Source organism: Loxodonta africana, chromosome 23 (genome assembly GCF_030014295.1).
Source record: "Loxodonta africana isolate mLoxAfr1 chromosome 23, mLoxAfr1.hap2, whole genome shotgun sequence".
Lineage (NCBI taxonomy): Eukaryota > Metazoa > Chordata > Mammalia > Proboscidea > Elephantidae > Loxodonta > Loxodonta africana.
The window spans coordinates 59,853,201-59,880,041 of record NC_087364.1 but is presented as its reverse complement, the minus strand read 5'-3'; the positions used below and the strand labels follow the sequence as shown (position 1 = coordinate 59,880,041).

Below are 26,841 nucleotides of genomic sequence, written 5' to 3'. Positions count from 1 at the left end.
AGTGTTTCATTAAATATTTTTACTAAAGGTATTTTAGAATTTGTTGTAATTCTTATTTTTAACTAGAGAATAATGTTTTAAAGAACCCATATTTCTTGAGAAGACTAAAAAAATTTTTTTTTTAATTCCAATTTACAGTGAAGTTGCTTACAAAATTCTTCAGAGAGAAAACACTTTTAAGGTGGATCACATAATCTATCCTGTGATAATTTGACCTCTGTTTGTTGTGAACAGTGATGAAGTTTTAGTGTCGATTCATAAATACTAGAAAGAATTTCTTTTAAGACTTTTGAAAGAATAGAGATTTTCTGCTTTGCCTTTAGTCTTCTAAAAATAGCATTTCCTTAGCAGCCTGTAATGAATAAATATTATTTAGATTTTATTTTTTTTAGAGAAGGTCTTTAATTTATTCTAATTTAATTCTGAGCATTCTGCTAAAATTTTTCTTGGTGAGTTAGGTAATAGAAATGATATCTAATGAAACGCTTGCTTGTATGAATCACACACAAAAAAAGTGGATTAAGTTGGCTATTTCCTGTACGTTGGTTACTCAGTCTTCTACATGTTGTGAAAGTCAAGCAATTGACTCTGGAATAGTGGCAATAAAATGGCATTTTATTTGCATCCTTATCATGTCTTTATACTCAACTTACATGAATTTGTGCAGAAGTTATTTTATTTTGTTAACTTCCAGCGTTATAGAAAAATCTTCCTTAAATGAGCATTTGCCCTACACACTGTTGCTAAGTTGGTTTGAGGTGATTTTATTCTCGTGACCATGAGTGGAGTAAACTGAGCTTTTGAAGATAATTCAGTTTGATTGCATGTTTTTCTCAGTCTCTTTTTCCTCTAGCAAATGAAACATTATTTGGTATTATTATGCTTGTAGACGGGGGGAGAAACCAGATATTAATCAAAAGTGACAGAATTAATGTTATCCATTTGCTAGAGTGGGAATGTCCTCCATTTCTCATTTTTCTTTCTTCCGATAATAGAAGGGAATTTGAAGATCACTTTACCAGTAATATTAAGCTGATACCAAAGACTCAGTAAGCAAAAATGTGTCCATTTCTACCATGTGCTGAGCCAAAGAATATATAAGACAAAATCTCTGACCCCCAGGAACTGTTATAGCTGGGGAGAGGAGAGTGTAAAAGAAGTTGAAAAAAGTGTGATCACTGCTATAAAAGAAGTATGTACAGATAGATCCTCTGGAGAGGGAGAAAAGGGAGGGGTTTTCCAGAAATAATCCCTGAACTCAGTCATGAGGGTAGAGTAGAAGTTTGCCAAGTGGATAAGGGTAGGGAGGGCCTTCCAGGCAGAGGCATGAGAGAGCATGTCCATAGCTGGTTGTGACCAGAGTACACACATGGAGAAAGGAGATAGATCATAAGTGCTAAGTAGTGGGAACCTGATCCTGTAAATAATGGGAAGCTATTGATGAATTATAAAGCACGGGGATGGGAGGGATACGATATGTTTTAAAGAATCACTTAGCTAGTGGGTTGGAAGTTGAATTGACAGGAAGATGGGGAGAGAAGAGGTCCAGGGGAGATTAGAGACAGAAGGATGCTTTAGGTGTAGTTAGGTGAGACACGGTGCTGGTCTGGGATAAGGCGGTGGCAGTGAGGTTGGAGAGGTGTTTAAGATGTGGAATCAGTGCAGCTTGGCCAGCTTGGATGTGGGGGGTGAAGGACAGGTAGGGGCTGAGAAAGACTCATTTGGCTTCTGGTAGTGCCTTTTTGGAGCCCTGGTGGCCCAGTGGTTAAAGAGCTTGGCTGCTAACCAAAAGGTCGGCAGTTCAAATCCACCTGCCACTCCTCGGAAACCCTGTGGGGCAGTTCTACTCGTAATCAACTTGAAGGCATCAGGTTTGGGTTTTTTGTTTTGTTTTTAATTTTAGTGCCTTTTTGGCTTGTCAGGGCTTCAGATGCAGGAGGAAACCCCTACAATGTTTTGCAAATTTAGAAGACCACACAGATTTTACAGTGAACCCTGAGTAATTTAGGGCTAAAGTGTGGCAGTGGTGAGAGGAAGCTCCTAGTGCAGGTTAGATTAAGGGGGAGCAAATAAGAAATAATCTGTTGGAGTAAACAAGACAAAGGTCCTATTTGATGTCATTGAGTTCTGCCCAAAGAGACAATGAGGAATACATCTGCAAGGAAATTCAGACCGGAGTGTGTTTTCCAGAAAAGACTGAGGAAAAATCAGCATTGTTTGCAGCTAGGAAATTTGTCCACAGCATGTTTCTTACTATAAGTAAAAATTGCATGTCTGAGGGAGCAAGAGAGCAGTGGGATGCAGACCCCAAACTCCTGTAAAAAGACCAGACTTAATGGTCTGACAGCCTAGAAGGACCCCAGAGGTCATGGTTCCCAGACCTTCTGTTAGCCCAAGACAGGAACCATTCCCAAAGCCAACTCTTCAGAAAGGGATTGGACTGGACTATGGGATAGAAAATGATACTGGTGAAGAGTGAGCTTCTTGGATCAAGTAGACACATGAGACTATGTAGGCAGCTCCTGTCTGGAGGGGAGATGAAAGGGCAGAGGGGGTCAGAAGCTGGCCGAATGGACACAAAAAAAGAGAGTGGAGGGAAAGAGTGTGCTGTCTCATTAGGGGGAGAGCAACTAGAAGTAGAAGTATATAGGAAGGTGTATATAAATTTTTGTATGAGAGACCGACTTGATTTGTAAACTTTCACTTAAAGCACAATAAATTTTTTTTTTTAATCGCATGTCTTGGAGGGGTAATATAGTAATTAATAACAGGGTGTCTGGAATCAGATGGCTTAGTTTCAAATCCTGGCCCTGCCACTCACTAGTGGTGTGAACTTGAGGAGTTACATAACCCCTCTAAGCCTCCATTTCCTTACATGCAAAGTGGATAACAATAGTTCTTATCTCATGTGGTTTTTGTGAAGATGAATTAAGATAATGTGTGTAAAGCGCTTTGTTGAGTGGTAGCTGTCACTCTGATCAGAATTTCAGGAATAAACAGCAACAGGACCGCACACCACGTATTCATTACGTGGAGGAATCTCATTACTGATGACACTTGCCACCGTTATGCTGTCTTGCCTGCTTCCTGACCCCACCAAAAGGTGTGATTTGCCTTTTTGGATGTTGGTGGTTAAAATGGGTTGAGTTTCTGTAAGGAGAATTCTTGCTACCTCAGAATAGGACCTGAACAGTGAGCTGTACTTTACGCTCTGATGTGCTGATGTTATTTTGTAACCTGTGTTTTAAAGATAGAGAAGCAGAGGCGGATAGAACGGATAAAGCAGAAGCGGGCTCAGCTGCAAGAACTTCTCCTGCAGGTAAAGATGCTGAGGTGGTTTTCATCACCTACCCTGCCTCTATTCACTTCCTCCACTTACGTGCTTTTAGAGTCACCGTGCTTTTTCCTCGTGGAGCCTGTAAGTAGCGTCTGGTGGTACCACGCCAGGGTAGCCTCCCTCACCTGCATCTGAGCACATTGCCCTCCACACACGCTGCCTTTTAGATCGTTCCTTCTAGACCTCATCCCAGCCCTGCCACAGCATACTTGCCCCCTGTGTGACTTATGTTATGCAGCAGACTATTTGTGACACTTATACCTGATTCTTATTCTGCCCATAAACTGTCAGGAATCTTTTGGTTTATTCTAGCTCAGATTTAGAATGTCAAGTAGTAAGGCCGTTTAAAATTTAAACACTTTGAGTAATCAGATCCACCTGTTATACTTACTTCCCTTGAAGACTGTCTGGAAATGGCAGAATGACATGACATGATTCAATGAGTATTGTAGAAACACCAAAACTTAAAATGCATTTAAGAAAAATATATTTTATAGTTTAATAAGGATTCCTATGTTTATACTTTTTTTGGATAACTGCCTAGTATTTGGATGGTTTTTAAAAAAATTGAATAGAGCCCTTGTATAAAATCATGTGATGTGAAATCACAGGGTAGTTAGACTTTTTTCTTTTTTTTTCTTTCTATTTTTGGTAATTGTAATTGGTATAAAAATTCACTCTGAGCAGTACAGTTGAGCCATTTTCAATTCAATCAGATAAACTTTCTAAAGTGAACCAGAGCCTTTATGCTTTTGATTTTCTTAGCAAAATGTCTTTATGTGAAAAGCCTTTTATAACCAACCACAAAACCAGTTTGATTTGAATAAATTTAGGTCCTATTTAATTTTTGACATGATCCAACTCTTCAGAGATAAAGGTAGTAATAAATCACCAGATCTTTTACCAGTTTTTTCCTTCAGTACTTTATCTAATGGACCAAATATGTTAAATATTCATAAGTGTTGCAAGTGTGTTTGTTTTTCTCTTTCTAGATGCTTTTATTTGTGTCTTTTTTTCACATTCATGTGTAAATCAGAGAGGCAAGAGAAGATAGTGTGGCTCTTCCAGAGAACTGTGGTTGATCTGAGAGTAGGAAGTAGGAAAGGAAACGGCAGGGGCAGAGGATTATCAGCAGATAAAGTTGTGACTTTCCAAAGACAGGAAGCCCCAGACATGATGTTTGATCCTGATTAGGCCGTTTCTTTCTTACTGTGTTCTGTGCCTGGTTTTCACACTGAGCCCTGTGGAACCTACCTGAGGCATTTTATGTATTTTTCATATTGGGTTTCCAAATAAGATTTTGTTTCAAGAGATTGTTCTGCAGGTTACAAAATAAAAGTTGAAGACCAACAGTTTATTCCTGGGCCCCTCCTGGTGGGATTCTGCCTTCTGAGAGCCCTGGCCTTCAGGGACTTGCCACTTACTCTTATGCTGCCCTCTTCCCTCAGCTTCCTCTGTTGTCCCTGTTTCTGCACAGTTACCTCCAATACTTCCTGGGATTCCTTCAACACCTTCACGGAATACTTTGGAGCTTGATTTTTGGCAAACGGCATGTAAAAATCTGTCTGTCTGTTTGTTTATCAGGAAGAATGGTGCTGGACAAGATTGCCTTTATGATTGTGGGACTTTCATATCTCTAGATGCCCAGCACAAAGAATAAAGCTGAATATTTTTCTCTGCTTATCTGTATTCTTTACTCTTCTTTGTACAATGAACATTGTATTTGTATTTTCCTAAGTTCTGAGTTTCTTTTCCTCTACTGTCTCTGGAACCGAATATTTATAAAAGATTTCTAGCCAGAGGAAACCTAGCTATCAACATCTATAAAAACAGGTCCCTCTAAACATTAAAATGAAACTCAAATTATAATTGAAAACAACTTTTAGTCTTCTAGTAGATACACAGCTCATTTCCTCCTCCTGTTGTTGTCATTGCCATGTGGCATCAAATCATTCCCGACTCATAGTGACCCTATATGACAGTGTAAAACTGCCCCATAGGGTTTCCTAGGCTGTAATCTTTACAGGAGCAGCTGGTGGGTTTGAATTGCCAAACTTTCAGTTAGCAGCCAAGTGCTTAGTCATTGCACCAGCAGTTCTCCAGGACTGCTAACATGTAGCAAAGTGAATGTCTGAATACACCTGAAAAAAACAAAAACCAAACCCATTGCTGTCAAGTCAGTTCCAACTCACAGCGACCCTATAGGACGGAGTAGATCTGCCCCATGGGGTGTCCAGGGAGCAGCTGGTAGATTTGAACTGCTGACCGTTTGGTTAGCAGCCAAGCTCTTAACCACTGTGCGACCAGGGCTCCTGAACACACCTGAAGCTGTTCCATTTTTTGAAATAGATGTTAATGAGCCTGGAAAAGAACAAAAGGCTGCAGAAAACCAGTCAAAGGGTCAACAAATAAGGGCATCCATCCAGAATAATTGGGAGGTGATTTTTCTTTTTGCTCTGAAAAGAACGTGTTTTCACTGCTGTCTGCACCTGAAAAATCTTTGATGCTATTAAATGTACATAATATTGAACAGTTGACTCGTAAATATTTAAGGACCATTACTTACCACTGTTCATGTTCCCTGTGTGTACTAAGGCCCTCCCAGGGCACTAGGTCCACAAAGTATGGAAGCGGCTCCCAAGAGGTTTATTTGAGTAGAAAAGAAGAAACTGGGCAGAAGTATTCAAACATTTAATTCTTTTTCTCAGTTCTGTAATTCCAGCATATTTTTTTCTTCAATATTAAATGAATTGAGCAGTGAATATAAATAGCCTTAGTTCTTTAGTTGCAGAAGATGACAAAGAATTATAACTTAAAACGAGAAAGTGATATTGGGCACACTGTTAGGGCTAGAATAAATTGATTATCCCTTTTGCTTTGTACATTTTAAAAGCATAAATGTTCACTTTCTAGGGAGATAACACCCAACTATTTTAAGGTAACAGGAATCTTAATCAAACTTTAGTTAAGGCCCAGAATGAATGGTTCTAACTTCAAGAGCTTTTTAAAACCAGTATCTGTTTCCTGAGATAGCAGATGGAAAGCTTAAACTATTTAATTATAAGGTCTTTCTAGCTATGGGATTCTATGGTACATTTACCTTATTATCAAAAAATAAAAAGAGGAGGGTTACTTTCTTTGATTTTTTGAGAAATGGTTATAACCAAAAGTAGCCGCAAGATTTAGTACAAAGATGACAAAGATGTAGGCCTTATAATCAGTGCTCTGACTCAGTTTCCTCATCTGGAATGTGTTGGGTGGGGCACAGGTGGGCTGAACTTTAGTTTCTTATGTCTGCCGTGACAAAGTGCCACAAACTAGGTGGCTTAAAACAACAGAAATTCATTCTGGCACAGCTCTGGAGGCCAGAAGTCCTAAATCAGGGTACTGTCAGGGCCATGCTCTCTCTACAGCCTCTAGGAGAATCCTACCTTGCCTCTTCCAGCTTCTGGTAGCCCCAGGCCTTCCTTGGTTTATGGCAGCATAGTTCTAATCTCTGGCTCAGTCTTTACAGGGCTGTCTACATTCCGTGTCTTTGTGTCTCTTCTTATAAGATCACCAGTCATATTGGATTATGACCCTATTTCCAAATAAGGTCACATTCTGATGTTCTGGGAAGGACATGAATTTTTAGGGGACACAGTCCAACCCAGTACAGGCTGGATTCCAAACTGTCATAGAAAGTTTGCTTAAGGATGCTGAGGATTTCTGTGGAGGTGCCGCAGAAACCACTGTGAGGGTGAATGAAGGGCGCAGCTGGCAGGGCTAACGACTCTCAGCCCCCTAGAGACCCCCAGAGCAGCGCTGCTTGCCTCTGTATTAGGTAGTGGGTGTGCCCCTAAGATTTCATTTGAAGAAGGGGTCTTGTGGCTTTAAAAAGTTGGCAAGCCCCTGAGTTAGAAAATCTAAAAGGTGCGTTTGGCTCTAAGCTCTCAGGAATCTGTGTTAGATAAATGTTAAACATAAGCCCACTTGGTGTCCCTTTTGCTGCATCATGCTAAGAAGAGCCACAGTCGCCACTCACTGGGCTGTCTCCTGGACCTGTGATGTCCTGTTCCTATGGGTGAAGGAAACCATGGGCCCATTGTTTATAGTAGGATTATGTCACATACCATTTCAATGTATACTTTTCTTTTTCTTTGAAATGTATTCGAGTTGGAGCATTGTAATTTTTTTCTTAAGTGTTTAATTTTCTAAATTAATTCACCAGTGTAGGTGGAATGCCTCTTTAAATGCTGTGATTTTAAACTATATTTTAAATGTGTCAATGGATTTAAATTCCCACTCATTTATCCACAATAAATAGCCATATTCTTCTTACTGATTATTACAGCAAATAGCGTTCAAGAACCTGGTACAGAGGAATCGGCAAAATGAGCAGCAGAACCAGGGCCCTCCAGCCCTGAACTCCACCATTCAGCTGCCATTTATAATCATCAATACAAGCAGAAAAACAGTCATTGATTGCAGCATCTCCAGTGACAAGTGAGTAGAAAATTAGGGGAGGGGTGCAGGTCTGGCCTTCTGTTCACAGATTCCCATCACATGCAAGATAAAGAAGGTTATGCTCCATTATCCGTAACCCCTTCTCAGACCAGACTCTGCACTGCTGCTGTTGTGTGCATAGTGGTGCCTGGGCCCAAGCCATGCATGTGTGTGGTAACTCTGGGCAAGTAACGGCAGTAATTCAGACTATCAGTGAGCCATTTGTTTTGCTGTTTCATAGTTGAGTGTGCTCCTGTTAATTAATGAATGAGTTAACAACAACAACAAAAAAACCCAAACCCATTGCCCTTGAGTCAGTTCTGACTCATAGCGACCCTATAGGACAGAGTAGAACTGCCCCATAGAGTTTCCAAGGAGTGCCTAATGGATTTGAACTGCTGACCTTTTAGTTAGCAGCCGTAGCTCTTAACAACTAAGCCACCAGGGTTTCCAGTGAATGCGTAGACATAAAAATATTGGGCATGTTTTCTGCTTTATCTGTCAACTAAGACCGATGGTAATTTTCCTCATAGCAAGTGAGAAATACTCCTTTTCAAAATACACGATTAATCTGTAGTTGACTTTACCCTTCATAAAAACAGTTTCTATCAGTGGTGTTCGGGCTGCAACCAGGGACTTTTCCAGGATCAGGAGAGAGTTAAGGGTGTGGAGTGCAGAGGGAGGGCGTCAGACCCAAATGAGGATGGTTGCCTCTTGACCTTAACTCCCACAAAACTCCATTTTCATAACAACAGATGGGACCACTAAGGCCTATGTCACATCCCAGCTTTATTGGGAGGATTAAATGAGATAATGCCTACAAAGGGGCTGACTCAAGGCAAATGCTTTATAAATGTTAGCCATTGTTAAAGGGGCCAGTGTATAATTTATCATCCAGATTAAGACACTTTTGAAAGCATTGATGATTAATTACATTGGGACAGCAGGCGGACCCCAGGACTGTCCCAGGAAGACCAGAGCCTCTGATCTTCTCACAGCTAACTCGTTGCCCTTGGCCTTTACCACTCTTTGTTTTTCCCACTCTTTTCTCTGGCAGTGTGGTTCCCATATCTGTGTCTCTTACCCTCAGAGATTCTGGGTCAGTTAAAGAAGAAGGCATACACATATGCGTGCACACACACAGAAAAACGGTGGGCAGGAATTTCTAAAATCATTCAAGATGACCAGGTCTTTTCTCCTGCAGAGCACCGTTTATTAATGAATGAAGCCACTGGCACAAGGAGAAATAGTAGAGACTGCAGGCTATGAAGTCAGCAGCCCCAGTTTTTTCAGTCTTTCCGCTAGCTATACAGAGTCCCTTACCCTCTCTGAGATCTCCTGCCTTCCTCCCTAAAAATAAGAATTATAGTAATTACCTTGCAGTTTATGATAAATTCATAAAGAACCCAGCCCAGTGGTCGATATTACACACATGCAAATTCTGCACAACCATCTATGTCTAAAAGGATGTTAATTAGTCTCAGAAAAAAAGCAACCGAGAATTCTAGAGAATGGTTAGGGTATTTTCAGAAAAAAAAAAAGACCTGTTAGAATTGTAGCTACTCTCTCTACTTAGTCTCTCGTCCTGTGGGGAATTATTAAATTCTCTCCTTAGGTTAGTCTTTTATTTTAAATTTAAAAGGGGTGGCATTAAAGTCTGGGGACCATTCACCTAAGAGAATTAGGGGTTCTAAACACCCAGGCTGAGAGCTAGTAAGGTTTCTGTCCCCTGGTGGTTACTGACTCATGCCCTTTCCTGAACCTCCCCCAAGTGGCGGGAAGGAGTCTTTAAACAACTTGCAGAAGCTTGTTACTCAAGGTAGGTCCTATCGCCCTTTCTTTCAGTCATGTTGGTGATGCATTCTTTTCCCCTCAGTTAGCCCGGAGGCGTCCCCACAGTGAGGATTCAGTGTACAAATCTGTCTCCTTTTCACATACGCCTGAAATCATCCCTGTGACAGACACCCACTTCAGATTTTCTGTTCACTTCTGAAAATTTTTTAATGTCCTTTATTCAAATTTACATACTTCAAATTATTTAAATATGGCTTGTTGCTTAAAATTATAATGTTTGCTTTGATCTAAAATCTAGCATAAGGAGCCCTGGTGGCACAGTGGTTAAACACACAGCTGCTAACGGAAAGGTTGGTGGTCCTAACCCACCAGTGGCTCCACGGGAGAAAAGACGTGGAAATCTGCTCCTATAAAGATTACAGTTTAGAAAACCCTATGAGGCAGCTCTACTCTGTCCTATAGGGCTGCTATGTGTCAGAATCAACAACAATATCTAGCATAAAAAGTTTCACCCGCACATGATTTTCATGCAGTGAATGTCATAACGGCACTGTCCCAGTACCGTCACCTGAACTCTGCCCTGCAGGGCTGAGGCCTATGGTTAGGGGTGACCCAGAGCCTGAGAGTCGGGTTGTATCTTCCTGCTCTTGCCTCTTTATTGAAGGGTTGTGCTGGGCAGCTGTGTATCCCTTTGGTACTTGGTCTGAAGGCAGGATTTGGGAATTGGCCAGTTTGTGAGGGTGTGCACACCTCAGAGGAAAAGCCTTCCATTTGTTGCTTACCTGGGGTATGCTGGAGCTAACATTTGGCTCATGAAAATGAAGGAAGCATCCAAAACGTTAAAGCTTAAGACTCTATTAAACTGGAAAGAAAGGGGGAAAGCCATGATACTCTATCCTCCGTGACAAAGCTGTAGGCAGCTTTGAAAAGTATTGGATTTAGAACAGTGAGAGGCCTTTGCCAGGCAAAATGTCTGCCTCCTGTTTGCAACAGCTTAAAGAGGACTCAAGTTTAGAGACTCCTGCTGTCTGTCACAGGAAAGTTGTTTTAATTGGGAGAGTGGTTTATTTGGGATGTCTCCTGGGACACACCAGAATGGGTCTTTATTGCTCTCAACGGTGACAGTACTGTAGCTAAACTTAGGCTCTCAGCTGAACTTTGGCTCTCAAGGTACCAAATTGTTCAGACCCTCATACTGCCTACAACCACCTCCTAACTTTGTTTCCTGCTGCAGGTTTGAATACCTTTTTAATTTTGACAACACCTTTGAGATCCATGATGACATAGAAGTACTGAAGCGCATGGGAATGTCATTTGGCCTGGAGTCAGGGGCATGCTCCCTGGAGGACCTGAAGCTTGCTAAATCGCTGGTGCCAAAGGCCCTAGAAGGTTACATCACAGGTAACTGCCATTTCCACATGTCGCCTCTGGCTAAATGCCAAACCCTAACTTGTTCAAACTTTCTCACGGAAAACTGTGATATTTTTGAAAAGCCCGTACTTGATGGCATCACTAAATTGCAACTTTCACCACTTCAGATAATGCATTTAGGATCTCTGGTCAAAAGATTAGATAGATGATTTTTTATGCTGTTCTGATTTTGGAGCCCTGGTAGCACGATGGTTAAAGTGCTCAGCTGCTAACCAAAAGGTCGGCAGTTTGAACCCACCAACTTGCTCCACGGGAGAAGATGTGACAGTCTGCTTCCGTAAAGATTTACAGCCTTGGAAATCCTGGGGCAGTTTTACTCTGTCCTGTAGGGTCGCTATGACTCGGAATCGACTCGTCGGCAATGGATTTTGAGTTTTATTCTGAATTTACATGTATATAACATGCATTGTATACATCGAAATCAGCCAATTCATCACTAAATTTGACTCCTCAGAGATATCTTTTATATCTGTTTCTCAGTACTAGCATGGAGGCTGGCTAGAGTAAGCTTTTAGTGAAAGTTTGATGAAGTTTTTTAGACATCCTCTCTCTTAGTGCCCTCTGGACACCTCAGGGGCAACTTAGGGCAGTTTGGAGGAAAGCAGAAACCTCCCCCCATCCTACCCTTATGGAATACATTAAAACCCTGTGAATGCCAGAACCCACGAAGGCAGAAACCTGTCAGAGAAGGAAAACTAAAATATTTTCCACTAAGAGAGCAATGGAAAAGTGATAGGCAGGAAATTTGCAAAAATAAGGCAGTCCCGTCAAGTTCTGGCTCTCACAGGTTTCACTGTACTTTCTGTTATATCATCTGTCTGTACAAAAGATTAAAAAATGTCTTGGGTTAAAATGTTGAATTCAGAGAGGAAGAATATAGTAAAACTTTAAATATCAGAAAAAAGGCAGAGTAGGGTAAATACGGATTCATATTTATATACACTGTTTCCACGTTACGGTGAAACGCCTCAAGATTCCTCTCTTCCCAGCCTTAAATTGTTTTATTCAGCACTGCGTAGATAGAAAGGAAGGTTTACTTATGTAAAATCTAAAGGCTCACAATTACAGTGAACTCCTGTGAACCCCCCCACCACCACCACCCAGTTTAAGAAAAAGAACATTCCGGTTGAAGTCCGCTCAGTCTGTGCCCTTTCCGCCCTTTTGAGGTAACCACTCTTTCAGATTTCCTGTTTATGGTTCACTTGCTTTTGTTTGTGGCATAGTGGTTAAGTGCTACAGCTGCCAACCAAAAGGTCGGCAGTTCGAATCCACCAGGTTCCTTGGAAACCTTATGGGGCAGTTCCACTCTGTCCTATAGGGTCAATATGAGTTGGAATCCACTGGACCGCAACAGGTTTGGTTTTTTGGTTCGGTGGCACAGTGGTTAAGTACTCAGTTACTAACCACAAAAATTAAATAGGTTAATTTTTATACTGCTCTGAATTTGGAGCCCTGGTGGCACAGTGATTAAAGTGCTTGGCTGCTAACTGAAAGGTCTGTGGTTTGAACCCACCTGCTGCTCCCTGGGGAAAGACGTGGCAGTTTGCGTCCATAAAGATTACAGCCTCGGAAACCCTATGGGGCAGTTCTACTCTGCCCTACAGGGTCACTCTGAATTGGAATAGACTCAGGGCAATGGTTTTTTTTTTTTAAATATTCAGAAATGTTTGTGATTGTCCTAATTCCTGAAAATATGATACATTCTACCAGTAAAACCTGTTGCCGTCGAGTCGATTCCAACTCATAGCGACCGTATAGGACAGAGTAAAGCTGCCGCATAGGGTTTCCAAGGAGCGGCTGGTGGATTTGAACTGCTGACCTTCTGGTTAGCAGACAAACGCTTAACCACTGAGCCACCAGGGCTCCGTCCTACCCATATAACATAGACGTATAAAGAATCGTTTGCTTTCTCCTTTTTCTTCATTCATAAGTATTACCACCTAGGATTTGACACCACTTTTTAAGACATTTTAATGCTAATGCTAAGGTCTAGTAAATCAAATACAAGCAGAAAGGTCCCTTTTATTTTGTTTCATGGTTTTGGCCCTTTGGTTTCAACAGAAAAGTTCCTTGATTGAGGTTTGCTTTCTGTTTGATTTTGTTCCTCAGTTGGCAACGTTGTCTTCTATGGTGCGACCCCTGCTCCTCTTTGCCCCTCAGCCTCCCCGCCCTGTGTCTCCAGCCTGTCGCCTGCACCGCACATTCTCTCCGGGCGGGTTTGCTGTTCCGTTAGCAGCCAGTCATACGGGCAGTCCAGCAGGGCCTGAATAAAGGCTTACTCGTAAATCACTTTATCTTAGCTTATTCTTGGTAAAAAGGCTCAGGGCAAATAGGCAGGCTCTGTGGTTTTGATCTCTTGGTGACCTCATTTGCTGACTGGGATACAGACTTTCTCATTAGTTCAAAGGAAGAAACGTGCCTTTAGTGTAGAAAGGGGCAGAATGGCTCTTGGGCAGGAATGTGAGAACCATTGTGTGGCTCCTACCATAATGTGACAGAACTGTAGGCTTTTCAAAGCCACTGTAAAAGAAAAACTCATGTGTCCTGCTCACAAATAAATAGCCGTATTCTGACAGAAAGTTTCCATAGTTTTATATACTAATTAATACCCGGCACAGAATTCTGGCTTTAATTTCGTCTTGTACAGACTTGTTCTTACTTAGTGTATTGAAAGTCTGCTATTCTTCTTAGAACTGGTGTCTTCTTTTTTTTTTTTTTTTTTAACAGCTGCCTTAGCTCGCCTGTGAAGAAAAAGCTTCACAAGACCATTCTAAAATTAATGTAGACATTTAGTATATTTTCATACATGGGAACAGCCTCTCACTTGGTCAGACAGTGCCAGGATAGGGTAGCACAGTTTCCAATCTCATTACATATAATTCCATTTTTTGTATAATAATTATAAAAATTATTTTGACTGAATAAAACCTCCTTTTGGTAAATTATATTTTCTGAGCATACATTTGGTCTTAACTTTACAATTTAAGTTGAAGATTTTCTTCTTAGGGGTTTTTTTTTTTTTTTTTTAATTTTACTGTGCTTTAGGTGAAAGGTTACAGTGCAAGGTAGTTTCTTTCAAAAATTTATACACAAATTGTTTGTGACATTGGTTGTCATCTCTGCAACGTGTCAGCACTCTTCCCCTTTCCACCACTACGTCCATTCATCCAGTTTTCCTGTCTCTTCCTGCCTGCTCGTCTTGCTTTTGGGCAGGATTTGCCAATTCGGTCTCATATATTTGGTTGAACTAAGAAGCACGTTCCCCTCGTATGTTATTTGTTTTACAGGCCTGTGTAATCTTTGAAAAGTGGGCTTCGGGAGTGGCTTCGGTTCTAAGTTAGCAGGGTGTCCAGGGGCCGTAGTCTCGGGCATTCCTTCAGTCTCTGTCAGACCAGTAAGTCTGGTCTTTTTTTTTTTGTGAATTTGAATTTTGCTCTATATTTTTCTCCTCCTCTCTGGAACTCTTTTATGGTGATCCCTGTCAGAGCAGTTGATGGTGGTAGCCAGGCTCATGCTGGTAGAAGCTGTAGTTCATGTGGTCCTTTAGTCCTTTGAGCTAATAGTTTCCTTGTGTCTGGTTTTCTTCATTCTCCTTTGCTCCAGATGGTATAGGACCAATAGATGTATCTTAGACAGCTGCTCGCAAGCTTTTAAGACCCCAGACGCTACTCACCAAAGTAGAGTGTAGAACATTTTGCTTATGAAGTACGTTATGCCTGTTGACCTAGACATCCCCCAGATTATGGTCCCCAGCCCTCAGCCCCAGCAACTAGGTTCCTCCGGGTGTTTGGATGTGTCTAGTGAGCTTCTGTGAGATTACCTTGGTCAGATTGTGCTGACTTCCCCTATATTGTGTGTTGTCTTTCTCTTCACCAAAGTTGACACTTGTCTACTCTAGAGTAAGTGATTTCCCCTCCCTACCCCTCACCTCCCTCGTAACCATCAAAGATTGCTTTTTTCTGTGTTTAAACCTTTTCTTGAGTTTGTATAATAGTGGTCTCATACAATATTTGTCCTTTTGCGATTGACTTACTTCACTCAGCGTAATGCCCTCCAGGTTCATCCGTGTTGTGAGATGTTTCATGGATTTGTCTTCATTCTTTAAGTCGTCGCTCCTTATCGTTGTGTGGTGCTCCATTGTCTGTATGTACCATAATTTGTTTATCCATTCATCTGTTGATGGGCAATTAGATAGTTTTCATCTTTTTGCTATTGTAAACAGTGCTGCAGTGAACTTAGGTAAGCATATGTCTATTCGTGTAATAGCCCTTATTTCTCTAGGATTATTCCTAGGAGTGGGATTGCTGGATTGTGTATTTCTGTTTCTGGCTTTCTAAGGAGGGACCATATCGTTTGCCATAGTGGTTGTACCATTTTACGTTCTCACTTGCAGTGCATAAGAGTTCCGGTCTTCCCACAACCTCTCCAACATTTAATATTTTCTGTTTTTGTTTTTTTTAATTATTAGTGCCAGTATTGTCGAGGTAAGATGGTTCCTCATTGTAGTTTTGATTTGTACTTCTCTAGTGGCTAATTATCACGAGCATTTCTTCATGTGTCTGCTTGTTGGCTGAATGTCTTCTTTGGTGAAGTGTCTGTTCATTTCCTTTACCCATTTTTTAATAGAATTATTTCTCTTTTTGTTGTTGAAATATTGAAGTATTTTGTAGATTTCAGTGATGAGACCCTTGTCAGATATGTCATAGCCAAAAAATTCTTTCCCCGTCTGTATGTTCTCTTTTTACTCTTTTGATGAAGTCTTTTGATAACCGTGTTTAATTTTTAGGAGTTAGAGATGTATGTCTAATGTGAATATATTGTTGCTGTTGTTATATGCCATCGAGCCCATTCTGATTCATAGCAACTGTCTTAGTTACTGGAGCCCAGGTGGCACAGTGGTTAAGAGCTATCTATGACTGCTAACCCAAAGGTCGGAAGTTCGAATCCACAAACTGCTCCTTGGAGACCCTATGGGGTGGTTCTGCTCTGTCCTCTAGGGTCGCTATGAGTCAGAATAGACTTGATGGAAGCGGGTCTTAGTTATTAGTGCTGCTAAAACAAATACCACAAGTGGATGGCTTTATCAAACAGAAGTTTATTATCTCACAGTTTCACAGTTTAGGAGACTAAAAGTCCAAATTCAAAGGCACCAGCTCCAGGGGAAGGCTTTCTCTGTCATTTCTGGAGAAAAATCCTTGTCATCAATCTCCCTCTGGTCTAGGAGCTTCTCAGCACAGGGACCCTGGGTCCAAAGGACAGGCTCCACTCCTGGTGCTTCTTTCTTGGTGGCATGAGGTCTCCTTCTCTGCTTGATTCTTTCTTTTATATCTCAAAAGAGATTGACTCAAGATAAAACCTAATCCTGTAGATTGAGTCCTGCCTCATTAACATAACTGTTTCTAATCCTGCCTCATTAACAGCATAGAGGTTAGGATTTACAACACATAGGATAATCACATAAAATCACAAAATGGTGGACAACCGCACAATACTGGAAATCATGGCCTAGCCAAGTGGACACACATTTTCAGGGGATACAATTCAAGCCATAACAGCAACCCTATGTACAATAAAATGAAACACTGCCCGGTCCTGGGCCATCCCCATAATCATTGTTATGCTTGAGCCCATTGTTGCAGCCAGTGTCAGTCCATCTCTTGGAGGAACTTCCTATTTTTTGCTGACCCTCTGCTTTATCAAGCATGATGTCCTTCTCCAGCAACTGGTCCCCCCAATAACATGCCCAAAGTACATGAGATGAAGTCTCACCATCCTTGCTTCTAAGGAGCATTCTGGCTATACTTCTTTCAAGACAGATTTGTTTTTTCTTCTGGTAGTCCATGATATATTCATTCTTTGCTGACATCGTAATTCAAGGGTGTCAGTTCTTCATCCATCTTCCTTATTCATTGTCCAGCTTTCGCAGGAACGTGAAGCAATTAAAAATACCGTGCTTTGGATCACCTTAGTCCTCAAAGTGACATCTTTGCTTTTGAACACTTTAAAGAGGTCTTTTGCAGCAGATTTGTCCAATGTAATACATCATTTGATTTTTTGACTGCAGCTTCCATGGGTGTTGATTGTGGATCTGAGTAAAATGAAATCCTTGACAACGTCAGTACTTTCTCTGTTGATCATGGTGTTGCTTATTGGTCCAGTTGTGAGAATTTTTATTTTCTTATGTTGGGCTGTAATCCATACTGAAGGCTGTGAAATTTGATCTTCATAGTATGTGCTTCAAGTCCTCTTGGCTTTCAGCAAGCAACGGTTGTGTCATCTGCATATCACAGGTTGTTAACGAGTCTTTTCCCAGTCCTGATGCCGTGTTCATCTTCATATAGTCCAGCTTCTCATATTATTTGCTCAGCATACAGATTGAGTTAAGTATGGTGAAAGGATACAACCCTGATGCATACCTTTCCTGAATTTGAATAATGCAGTATCCCCTCGTTCTGTTCAAACAACTACCTCTTGATCTGTGTACAGGTTTCTCATGAGCACAATGAAGTGTTCTGGAATTCCCATTCTTTGCAATGTTACCCATAATTTGTTGTGATCCACACAGTTGAATGCCTTTGCATAGCCAATAAAACACAGGTAAACATCTTTCTGGTATTCTCTGCTTTCAGCCAAGATCCATCTGACATCAGCAATAATATTCCTCATTCCATATCCTTTTCTGAATCCACCTTGAATTTCTGGCAGTTCCTGTCGATGTACTGCTGCAACCGCTTTTGAATGATCTTCAGCAAAATATTACTTGTGTGGATATTAACGATATTGTTCAGTAATTTCCTCATTCTGTTGGAATCACCTTTCTTTGGAATGGGCACAAATATGGATCTCTTCCAGTTGGTCAGTCAGGTAGCGGTCTTCCAAATTTCTTGGCATAGACGAGTGAGCACCTCCATTGCCGCATCCATTTGTTGAAACATCTCAGTATTCTGTCAACTCCTGGAGCCTCATTTTTCACCAATTCTCTCAGTGCAACTTGTACTTCTTCCTTCAGTAACATTGGTTCTTGATCATATACTATCGTCTGAAATGGTTGAACGTCAATCCATTCTTTTTGGTACAGTGACTGTGTATTCCTTCCATCTTCTTTTGTTGCTTCCTGCATCCTTCAATATTTTGCCCATAGAATCCTTCAGAATTGCAACTCACAGGTGAAATTTTTTTTCTTCAGTTCTTTCAGCTTGAGAAATGCCGAGTGAGTTCTTCCCTTTTTTGTTTTCTAACTCCAGATCTTTGCACATTTCATTACAATACTTTACTTTGTCTTCTTGAGCCACCCTTTGAAACTTCTGTTCAGCTCTTTTACTTCATCATTTCTTCTGTTCGCTTTAGCTACTCAGCATTCAAGAGCAAGTTTCAGAGTGTCTTCTGACATCCATTTTGTTCTTTTCTTTCTTTCCTGTCTTTTTAATGACATTTTGCTTTCTCATGTATGATGTCCCCGATGTCATTCCACAGCTTGTCTGGTCTTCAGTTATTAGTATTCAGGGCATCAAATCTAGAGACAACCTCTGAATTTAGGTGGAATATACTCAAAGTGGTATTTTTGGCTCTTGTGGACTTGTTCTAATTTTCTTAATGTGAGTATATACCACCTATTTTGTAAACTGTTCAGACTACTCTGTATTCATTCACTGAGTAACATTGACTTAGATCTTATGTTCCAGTCACTGCCTTCTTTGAGTTAACATTCTAGATGGGGAGACAAATATTAAACAAGTAATTACAGTAAGAATTGATCAGTTTGGTAATAGGAGAAATATGGTATATGCATAGAATATAAGATCAGAAGGATATACCCAAAGTATTTTATGTGGACTAAAACATGACAGTTTCTAGTAATGTCTGTGTCACCCTCATTAAAAATATTAATTGCCTGTGACCTTTTAAAAAAGAGTCTACATGGGATCAAATTGGCAACAGCAACGCGAACGATTAGATACGGGGTAGTGAGTTTATGTTAGTGGTGAAGGAATAATTTGGCAAAGGAGGATGAGAATGGTTACCCAACTTGAAGAAGTATAATCAGTGTCACTGAATTGTACATGTAGAAATTGTTGAATTGGTATATGTTTTGCTGTGCATATTTTTAATATCAACAAAAAAATAAATTATTAAAAAATAGTAAATAAAATAAGGGGTAGTTTGAATTATAAAGCAAGGGACGGTGGGAAACCTTGTCAGAAAAGAATAGACCTTTGACAAGTAATAGCATTGAGTTCACCTGTGGATACTTGAAAAGATGGTGCAGTGGGCGTTTTGGCAAAAGTGTATCAGGATATCCCTCTTACCTAAGATATTTCTAATTTGACTTTCTCTTCACCCACTCCTGGCTTTGACTGTTAACACCACAGCCAAGGTCTTTTGTGGTAAGGCCGGCAGGTATCCAGGGATGGTCTTTTGATCACTGTGCCCAGTGAGCAATGCTCTGAGCTTGCTTTCTGCAGGTCTTATTTAAGAAGAAAATAAGAAAGAATCTGTGATTGTTTTTATTTAAATTCTTTTTCCCTATATCTGCCTCCCACCATTTTTTTTCTGCACTTAAAGCCTCGAGAGTTTTTTTCCAAGAAGAGGAAAAGCCTGGGTTCTTCCCAGGGCAGGAGACTTGTATGGCTGTACAATACAATAGCCACAGAACAATAAGAGCTTACATGTTCCATTTTTTTTTTTTTTCTTTTAGATATCTCCACAGGACCTTCTTGGTTAAATCAGGGACTGCTTTTGAACTCTACCCAGTCAGTTTCAGATTTAGACCTGACCACTGGTGCCACCTTATCCCAGTCAAGGTATGTATTTTTTTCAAGGTTAGAGGGCGAACCGTGAAGCCCTAACCCTCTGAAGGGGGAGCCAGCGCCGCCTTCCTGCTGGCGTGAGTCCTCAGCAGATTCATGGCCGATTGTGGCAGTGGCACCACCTTCCTGCGTTTTTACTGCTGTGTTTTACAGAACTTCACGCATACACCGCGTTAATGAGCCTGTGTGTTTTAATTGTTTGCTAGTGTCAACCAAGGGTTATGCTTGGATGCTGAAGTGGCCTTAGCAACCGGGCAGCTCCTTGCCCCAAACAGTCACCAGTCCAGCAGTGCGGCCTCTCACTGCTCTGAGTCCCGAGGCGAGACCCCTTGTTCGTTCAACGACGAAGATGAAGACGATGACGAGGAGGATTCCTCCTCCCCAGAATAAAGACAGGAGGAAATCCACCTTTTGTTATTTGATGCTCATGTGTGTCTTTAGTGTGAGCGCTTGTTTTTGAAATGATTGCTTCAGTCTTTGCCTTTGTTTGCACCGTGTGTTCCGTGAAAACTAGAGAAACACAATAAGCAAATCACATGAAGGCCAAGATGATTGAGACAAAAGCGAACGTAGTGTGAATGAAAACTGACCGGCAGAGCAATAGGTCACGTTGCCGACAAAGCCTGTTTTCAGAGGTGATAGAGGAGGCACAATCCCTGAAGAATTGGCAGCATAAATGAAGCTCATTTATCTTCCCTGGGGTGGGATCTTTGTGTCCCTCCCCGCAACCCCCATGCCCATATAATCCTTGAAATTGAGATTGCTACAAGGAATAGTCCTTGGCGATCATGCTTCTCGTGTTTCTCTCCTAGCCTGGGCTGCCTTCTACAAGGCAGAAATAAACATGAAAAGTCCCAGTAGGGGGAGCTATACATGAGGGTTGTAGATGGACAATCCTGTGGCCTGAGGGGCACAGACTGAACTGCTGAACTAGTGGGAAGTCCAGTCGAGGTGCTTTATGCATCAGCTGCCTTAGACAGCTTCTAGAAAGGAGCGAATGCTAATTCTTAAGTACTTAAGTGAGATTTAGAATAATTTATAGTAAAACTGAAATGACCATTATTAGCCAACGCATTGGTGCATAGAATATACTAGGGCTATTTCTGGAAGCCAAAATAGAATAGCATTTCCACGTGCATTGAACACTTTGCCAGCACTGCCTTCTGCCAGCATTCTAAACCTGGAACCTTACGGGGAAGGAAACTGTATCTATAGTTTTAATCATGCATTTCGTACAGCTTTTTCATTTAAAAGAAAACAAAGAAACCCCTGTGATCGAATCGCCTGCCCGCAGTTCCCTGCAGTGATTGTATGATTTCACTCAGTGTGCAATTTGTGAAACTGAACCAAATGGCATTACTTACGTCTTAAAAGCCTCTTTCAAGGACCTGAACTTTCAAGAACCTGAACAACAGTGTTTCCATGTCACGTTTTGTACATTTTCATTAATCAGAACGACTCTGTTGGGTTTATTCCTGGGTAAACTGCGTTTCAATCTAACCCACTATTCAGTGTTTCATGGAAACACTGAAAAACGCTGAACACTCCAGAAGATTTGGTTTATGGTGGGGTGGAAAAAGTATGTCGTTTTATAGCCAAAGATGCCATTAGTAATCCCACGCTGGTGTGTTCACAGCCCGGCCCCTCTGAGTAGATGGTGTGAGGACACCCGCCATCATGGCCCAACAAGGAAGCAGCTAGACCGTGACCTGTTAAAGGCACTGAGCACGTGTAATGGACACAGGGGAAAATAAGTGTGAGTCTCAGTGATATTTTGCGAATTTGAAGAAATTATTTTGAATAAAAAAAGAAACATCAAAATTAAGGGCATAACTTCTACAAGTAGATTAGCAGTTTACAATTAATTTCACATTAAAGGTCTTGAAAAACGCAAAATCCTAATGGCAAAATTAACTCTAAAGCTTTGAGCGGAATGTAATGGAAAGGTTAACTCTAAAACTTTGACTGGAATGATTTTGGTGTTCCTTGATTATGCATCTAGCACCCATGAGCCCAGCACCGAGCTCCTCCCAACTAACCCTCTTCTCAATCCCACAGGGGAGGCACAGGCTCTCTCCTGGGACGCATTGTCAAAGCTCTGCCGCCATGCTTCCAGTGAGCTGGAGGTAGACGCTTGGCTGGCTTAAACTTTGTATTAAAGTTAGAAAAACTGATAAACATGAACATACAACTTTAGCTTTAATTAAGCTCCTTTGAAACAAAGCCCTCATTCTGTCAGGAATAAGCCATCGGCACAGGCTGACTCAGTGTTGGCGGGAGGGAGAAGCAGGGAGGCAAAGGCAGTTTTTAGAGAATTCTGGTTTAGATGACTTCTGGAGCACAGCTCCTCAACCAGTCAGGCAGAGGAGTTAAGCGCTGCAGGGGTCTTGGTGGGTCCCCATGGGCCGGCAGGAGACGTTTCTCACTGGGAAGCCATCAGCCGTGCAGGTCAGGTCAAACAGGGTTTCCTCCAAACCATCTTTTAAGGGACTGCCTGCTCCTTTGCTGACTCCAGCCCTTCTTGTCCCTGAACCTCAGGGGGGCCCAGAGAGGCCCATGGGCATAGCTAGTTTTTTAGTCTTCACTCAAAATAGCGTGTCTTAGGTCCCAAGATACATTTCAACGTTCATGACAAGTCCATTAGTTATAACCAAATAGCAAAATCCTCGTTAAGAGGGAAACTGCCTCCTTCTCTCCTCATCTCTGCTGCCGTAGTGCTTTAAATTGATAAAATATGGGATGGGCTTAAAAAAAAAAAAGCAACCAAAGTCTCTTATCCTTATTGGCGGCCCTTCTTTGGCCGTCCCAGCCACAGGTGGTTGTGTCTCCCTGGAAATGGCCTCCGCTTCCCCATAATGCATTTGGGTTACTGCGAAGGACATGCTGTGGTCACCAGTACTGTGGCTGGTATAAAACCTGACCTAAAGAGAAAACTAAGTTAACTGAGACGTTAAAAAGATAGATTCCATTATTCTTCTTTATCTCCCCTTACTTACCCGGGTCTGAAGTTGAACACTGAGTCAGAATTTCATAAAGCAATTGAAGTGAAAAAGATGTTAGGAAATTGCTGGTGTCAGCTCAAGGCTTCCTTGTAGGAGCAGTACCCTGGGATATGTGCGTGGACACAAATCACCACTCCCAGAGGGTGCAGGCCACATTCTGCTTTGGGGGAGTTAGCGAGGCCTTTTCCCCTTGGGAGTCTGTTTGGCAGTGTCATTCGGTCAGTCAGCTGCTGCCCGCCAAGCACATGTGCTGGAGGTACCCAGCAGCCTTGTTGACCGTCGTGTGCAGAGGCAATGCCACCAGGGCTGGGCAGTGCTGAAGGCTTCCAGGGGCGGGTGAGAATGCACCTACCCAGGCCTCTCCTAGCCCTTCCTCACTGTCATTCTGTCTCTCATCTGCTTAATCTTTTCATGTCCAGGTGACGTAGAGCATTGGTATGAATTGTGCCTTATGGTCGTGGAGGACCTTGGGGAGGGGCAGGAAAGGAGGTGCTGATGTAGTGATTCTTCACCTCTCAACGATGCCTGCTGTTCTGGAATACGTCACATATCACAACCACGTTTGGCTTCCTTCCATTGAGTTCTTTATGGAAGCGCTGGGGAGAAAAAGCCATGCAGATGCTGCCATCTTAGCAGGATGGAAGCGGGCAGCTCCCCCCGTTAGCAGATTGACGGCTATAACCATAACCTGCCATACTTGACAGTAGTAGCAGACCTCAGAAACAAGTCAGCCTTTATCCGGTACTTCACAGTGAATGTACATGTCTATTTCTTCATTCAGTGTGTGCTTGAGCACCTGTTACGTGCTGTGCTAGGGCTAGGCACTGGGACAGAGAGCAGGGACAGACAGCCATGCCCTCATGGAACTCTGGTTTTACGGAAAACAGATGATCACAAGCAAAACATTCAGAAGCATCAGTGCTGTAGAAAACAACGGTGCAGTGAGACAGTGGGGGAAGGCTACTGTAGCTGAGGTGGCCTGGGCAGGCCCCTCTGAGAAAGTCCTGAATCAGCCAATTGAAAGAACCACCCTGTAGCTTCCTAACACACCACACGACCCATGACATGCTCAGGATCACTCCTAAACTCTAAAGGCCCCACCGTTCCAGTTTTAAGCATACATTTTGGGTTCTGTTTAGGAACTTTTAAGATTTAAAAGAAAACCAAACTTATCTACCAACAATATCCATAAACCAAGGGAATATTCCAACTAACCCATGACCTTCTGATTATTGCCTTTGTTACCTTCCAGGTGAACCTACATAGTAGAAAAGTGATTCGAAACTGGAGAACTTTCCTACATGTTTCTCCTAGTTTTCCAGGTTGTTGGGTACATAAAAATCTGTTTTTTATATCGGATACAGAAAACATGATCTGCTTTTATTCTGCGTGTGGGCTGGCTTTGGTGGAGCTAACGACTACCTAAGGACCACTTTTCCAGAAGGAATTCCAATTTTCATGGACCCAAAGCAATGGTCCCAAATACTCATAATATGTATTTGCATATAGTGTATATTGTGCCAGAAGCCTGCACCATGCCATTCAAGTGACTCAGAAATGTGCCTCCCTGCCCCCTAACACAGTCCCTTCAATGACAAATAACCAAGATGCCAGGGAAATGCCAAAATGTCACCTGCTGTTTAACTGTCATTCAGGCCAAACAGTGTTGCTCAAAAGGAAAAAGGCTTGATTTTTTTTTTTTTTGCTTGAGATTTTACCTTTTAAGAAAATATTCAAGCTAAGTGCCCACATAAACTATAACATTTCTCAGGTAATAGCCCCTTTACTTAAACAAGATATCCCTGAAGGTACACATAGATAATCTTTGGGATCCAACTTTCCCACGTATGTCTACACTTGTACTCTGGAAGAAAAAGTGGGGGACGTAAAACTTTCACCTTCCAGTTATGCCTTAGAGTCCCTGACAGGGACAAAAAGCTTACATAATAGCAGCCCCATCCATTCACCATTGTATCGACACAGGAGAAATTGTATTCATCTATTATGTGTATCCTGTGCAGCCGTTGTCTTAGCCAAGTTCATCTTGTATCATTCTTACATAGCCTTTGCTTTAGAAAAAGGCCTATAGAATCTAATACTCTCTTGACCACTTGCTGCTCCAGCGGATTGGACTTTGGTCCTCCCTGCTCGTAGTTGGATTGGAAGGAAGCATGGCAGCTGAAGCGTAGAGAGGTATTGGCCCACCCGTTTTCCACCAAGGATCTCAGGTCGGAGAGATCAGCTCTTCAAACCCATATTAGAGATGTGGAACAAGTGGAGAGCATGGCTTGCCCAAGGTCTCTCAGCCGATCTGTGGCAGAGTCTGCACCAAAACCCTGGGTTTCTTCCAACAAGAGCCACATTGCCTCCTGAAAACTACGCCCTCTCCAAATCCTTCCAGATGGCTGTTGGATTAGCATCAGTCACTCCAAGTGCCAAATAGCTGGGGAGCAGAAGTGGGGCTCCGCCTCTCCTGAGTCCCAGCGTGAGGCTGTGGTGTCAACTTCGGGCCTCTCCCAACTCAGGAGACCCAGGTTTAGACAGTCACACCTGGGAAGAAACTCATTCCTACACTGGCAAAGATTGTCATTCACACCTGTAGGGGCCTTAAGAGGTTAGGTTACCAGTAGGCCCTCTGTACCACATGAGCTTGTTTCCGTTCATCTCTGTCTCAACAGAAGACTTACCCACGTCATTTGTGGGCCTTAAAACCCAACTGTGTCCTGCTTCACCAGTGTCACCTGCCATGCTTTATGGTCAACAGGACAGGCACCGTCTAATAGCAGATAGCCTCATGGTTTTTCTTGTTCACGACTGGGGTTAAAGTTTTTTTTCATACTAAGATCCCTGAAGGCCCAGTCACTTTAGCGCTAAAAGGCTTCTCTGAGCACACTGAAGTTCTATTTTTCCCAGTGGTACCAGGATAAGTTCACGAAAAATGGAACTGCAAAGTAGCCAAGGGCACTACTGCTCAGGAGGCCTGAGCTCTGAGGAACACGTTTCAGTACTGTGAGTTCCGTCAGGTGTTTTGTTCAATACCGCTACACTTGACTTTTAGACAAAAAAAAAAAAAAAAAGGAAAGGTGGAGGGAAGTCCATGAGCTCAGATCATCAGTTAGTGCGCCTTTTCATTTGGACATGTTTTACTCTGATCGTGAGCTGTTAGGTTTTACTTCCAGAAAATATAGTTCTGCTTTTTTCTGCGTGAAGAAAACATCATGGCGTCCCACACTTTACACAGTTTACATGGGGGGGCTGGGATCCAAACACCACATCTGACTTGCCTAACGCAGACATTCGTTTCTTAGATTGAAGCACCTAACCTAATATGATACATTATTTTGTAGTATCTCAAACTTTGTAAATAAATACCATTATTTTTATACGGAAATTTTATAGAAGAGCTATTTCTGTATACACATTATTCCCAGATTTACTGAAATTGCTTCCAGTAGATAACGGACAAATGCTAAGCAATGTTTCTCGAATGGTGGGTCAGGTACCACCTGCAGGAGAATTGACAGTGGGATTTCCAGGGCCCCCCTCCAGACACGCAATCAGATGCCCTGGGGCGGGGCCTGGGAGGCTTGTGTTTTCAATAAATTTACTCTGAGTGATATACATATATATATATATTTTTTTTTTTTTTGGCCCAGTAAGGTGTATCTTTGTCCATCTTGTAAGATCGAAAGAAGAAAGAAAAAGCATCTGAGATGAGTGTAATTGTGTTTGAGAAAAAAATGTATCAGACTGTTTTATGATTTGATTGAGATGTACTATAGAAAAATAAATAATTTTAAATAATGTTAGTCTCTTCTTATTAGCGGGCTGATGAGGAGGGTAGTAGTTGCTGGGGTGTGTCACCCAGACACTTGTTTTTAGGATCCAGACACTCTTCGCCTCAACTGAGTCTCTCCCCAGGAAGTGTCCTCAGAGGGGAGCTGCCTCTCCCAAGGTGACACTTCCTCTCCAGGGGCAACAGATG

The 26,841-nt window shown here is 41.9% G+C and overlaps 1 protein-coding gene across 5 annotated transcripts in view; it reads left to right on the top strand.

Moving 5' to 3' along the window:
* The window catches only part of TFDP2 (transcription factor Dp-2), an 83,406-nt gene extending 57,460 nt beyond the window's left edge, over positions 1–25,946 (top strand). For all 5 annotated transcript variants that reach the window (XM_023555470.2, XM_023555469.2, XM_023555472.2 and 2 more), the window contains 5 exons: positions 3,251–3,319; positions 7,671–7,822; positions 10,851–11,017; positions 19,743–19,848; positions 20,061–25,946. In XM_023555470.2, the coding sequence (XP_023411238.1) occupies positions 3,251–3,319; positions 7,671–7,822; positions 10,851–11,017; positions 19,743–19,848; positions 20,061–20,244 (678 nt within the window). In that variant the 3' untranslated portion in view covers positions 20,245–25,946. The remainder of the gene's footprint in view (positions 1–3,250; positions 3,320–7,670; positions 7,823–10,850; positions 11,018–19,742; positions 19,849–20,060) is intronic.
* Positions 25,947–26,841: the final 895 nt, after the last annotated feature.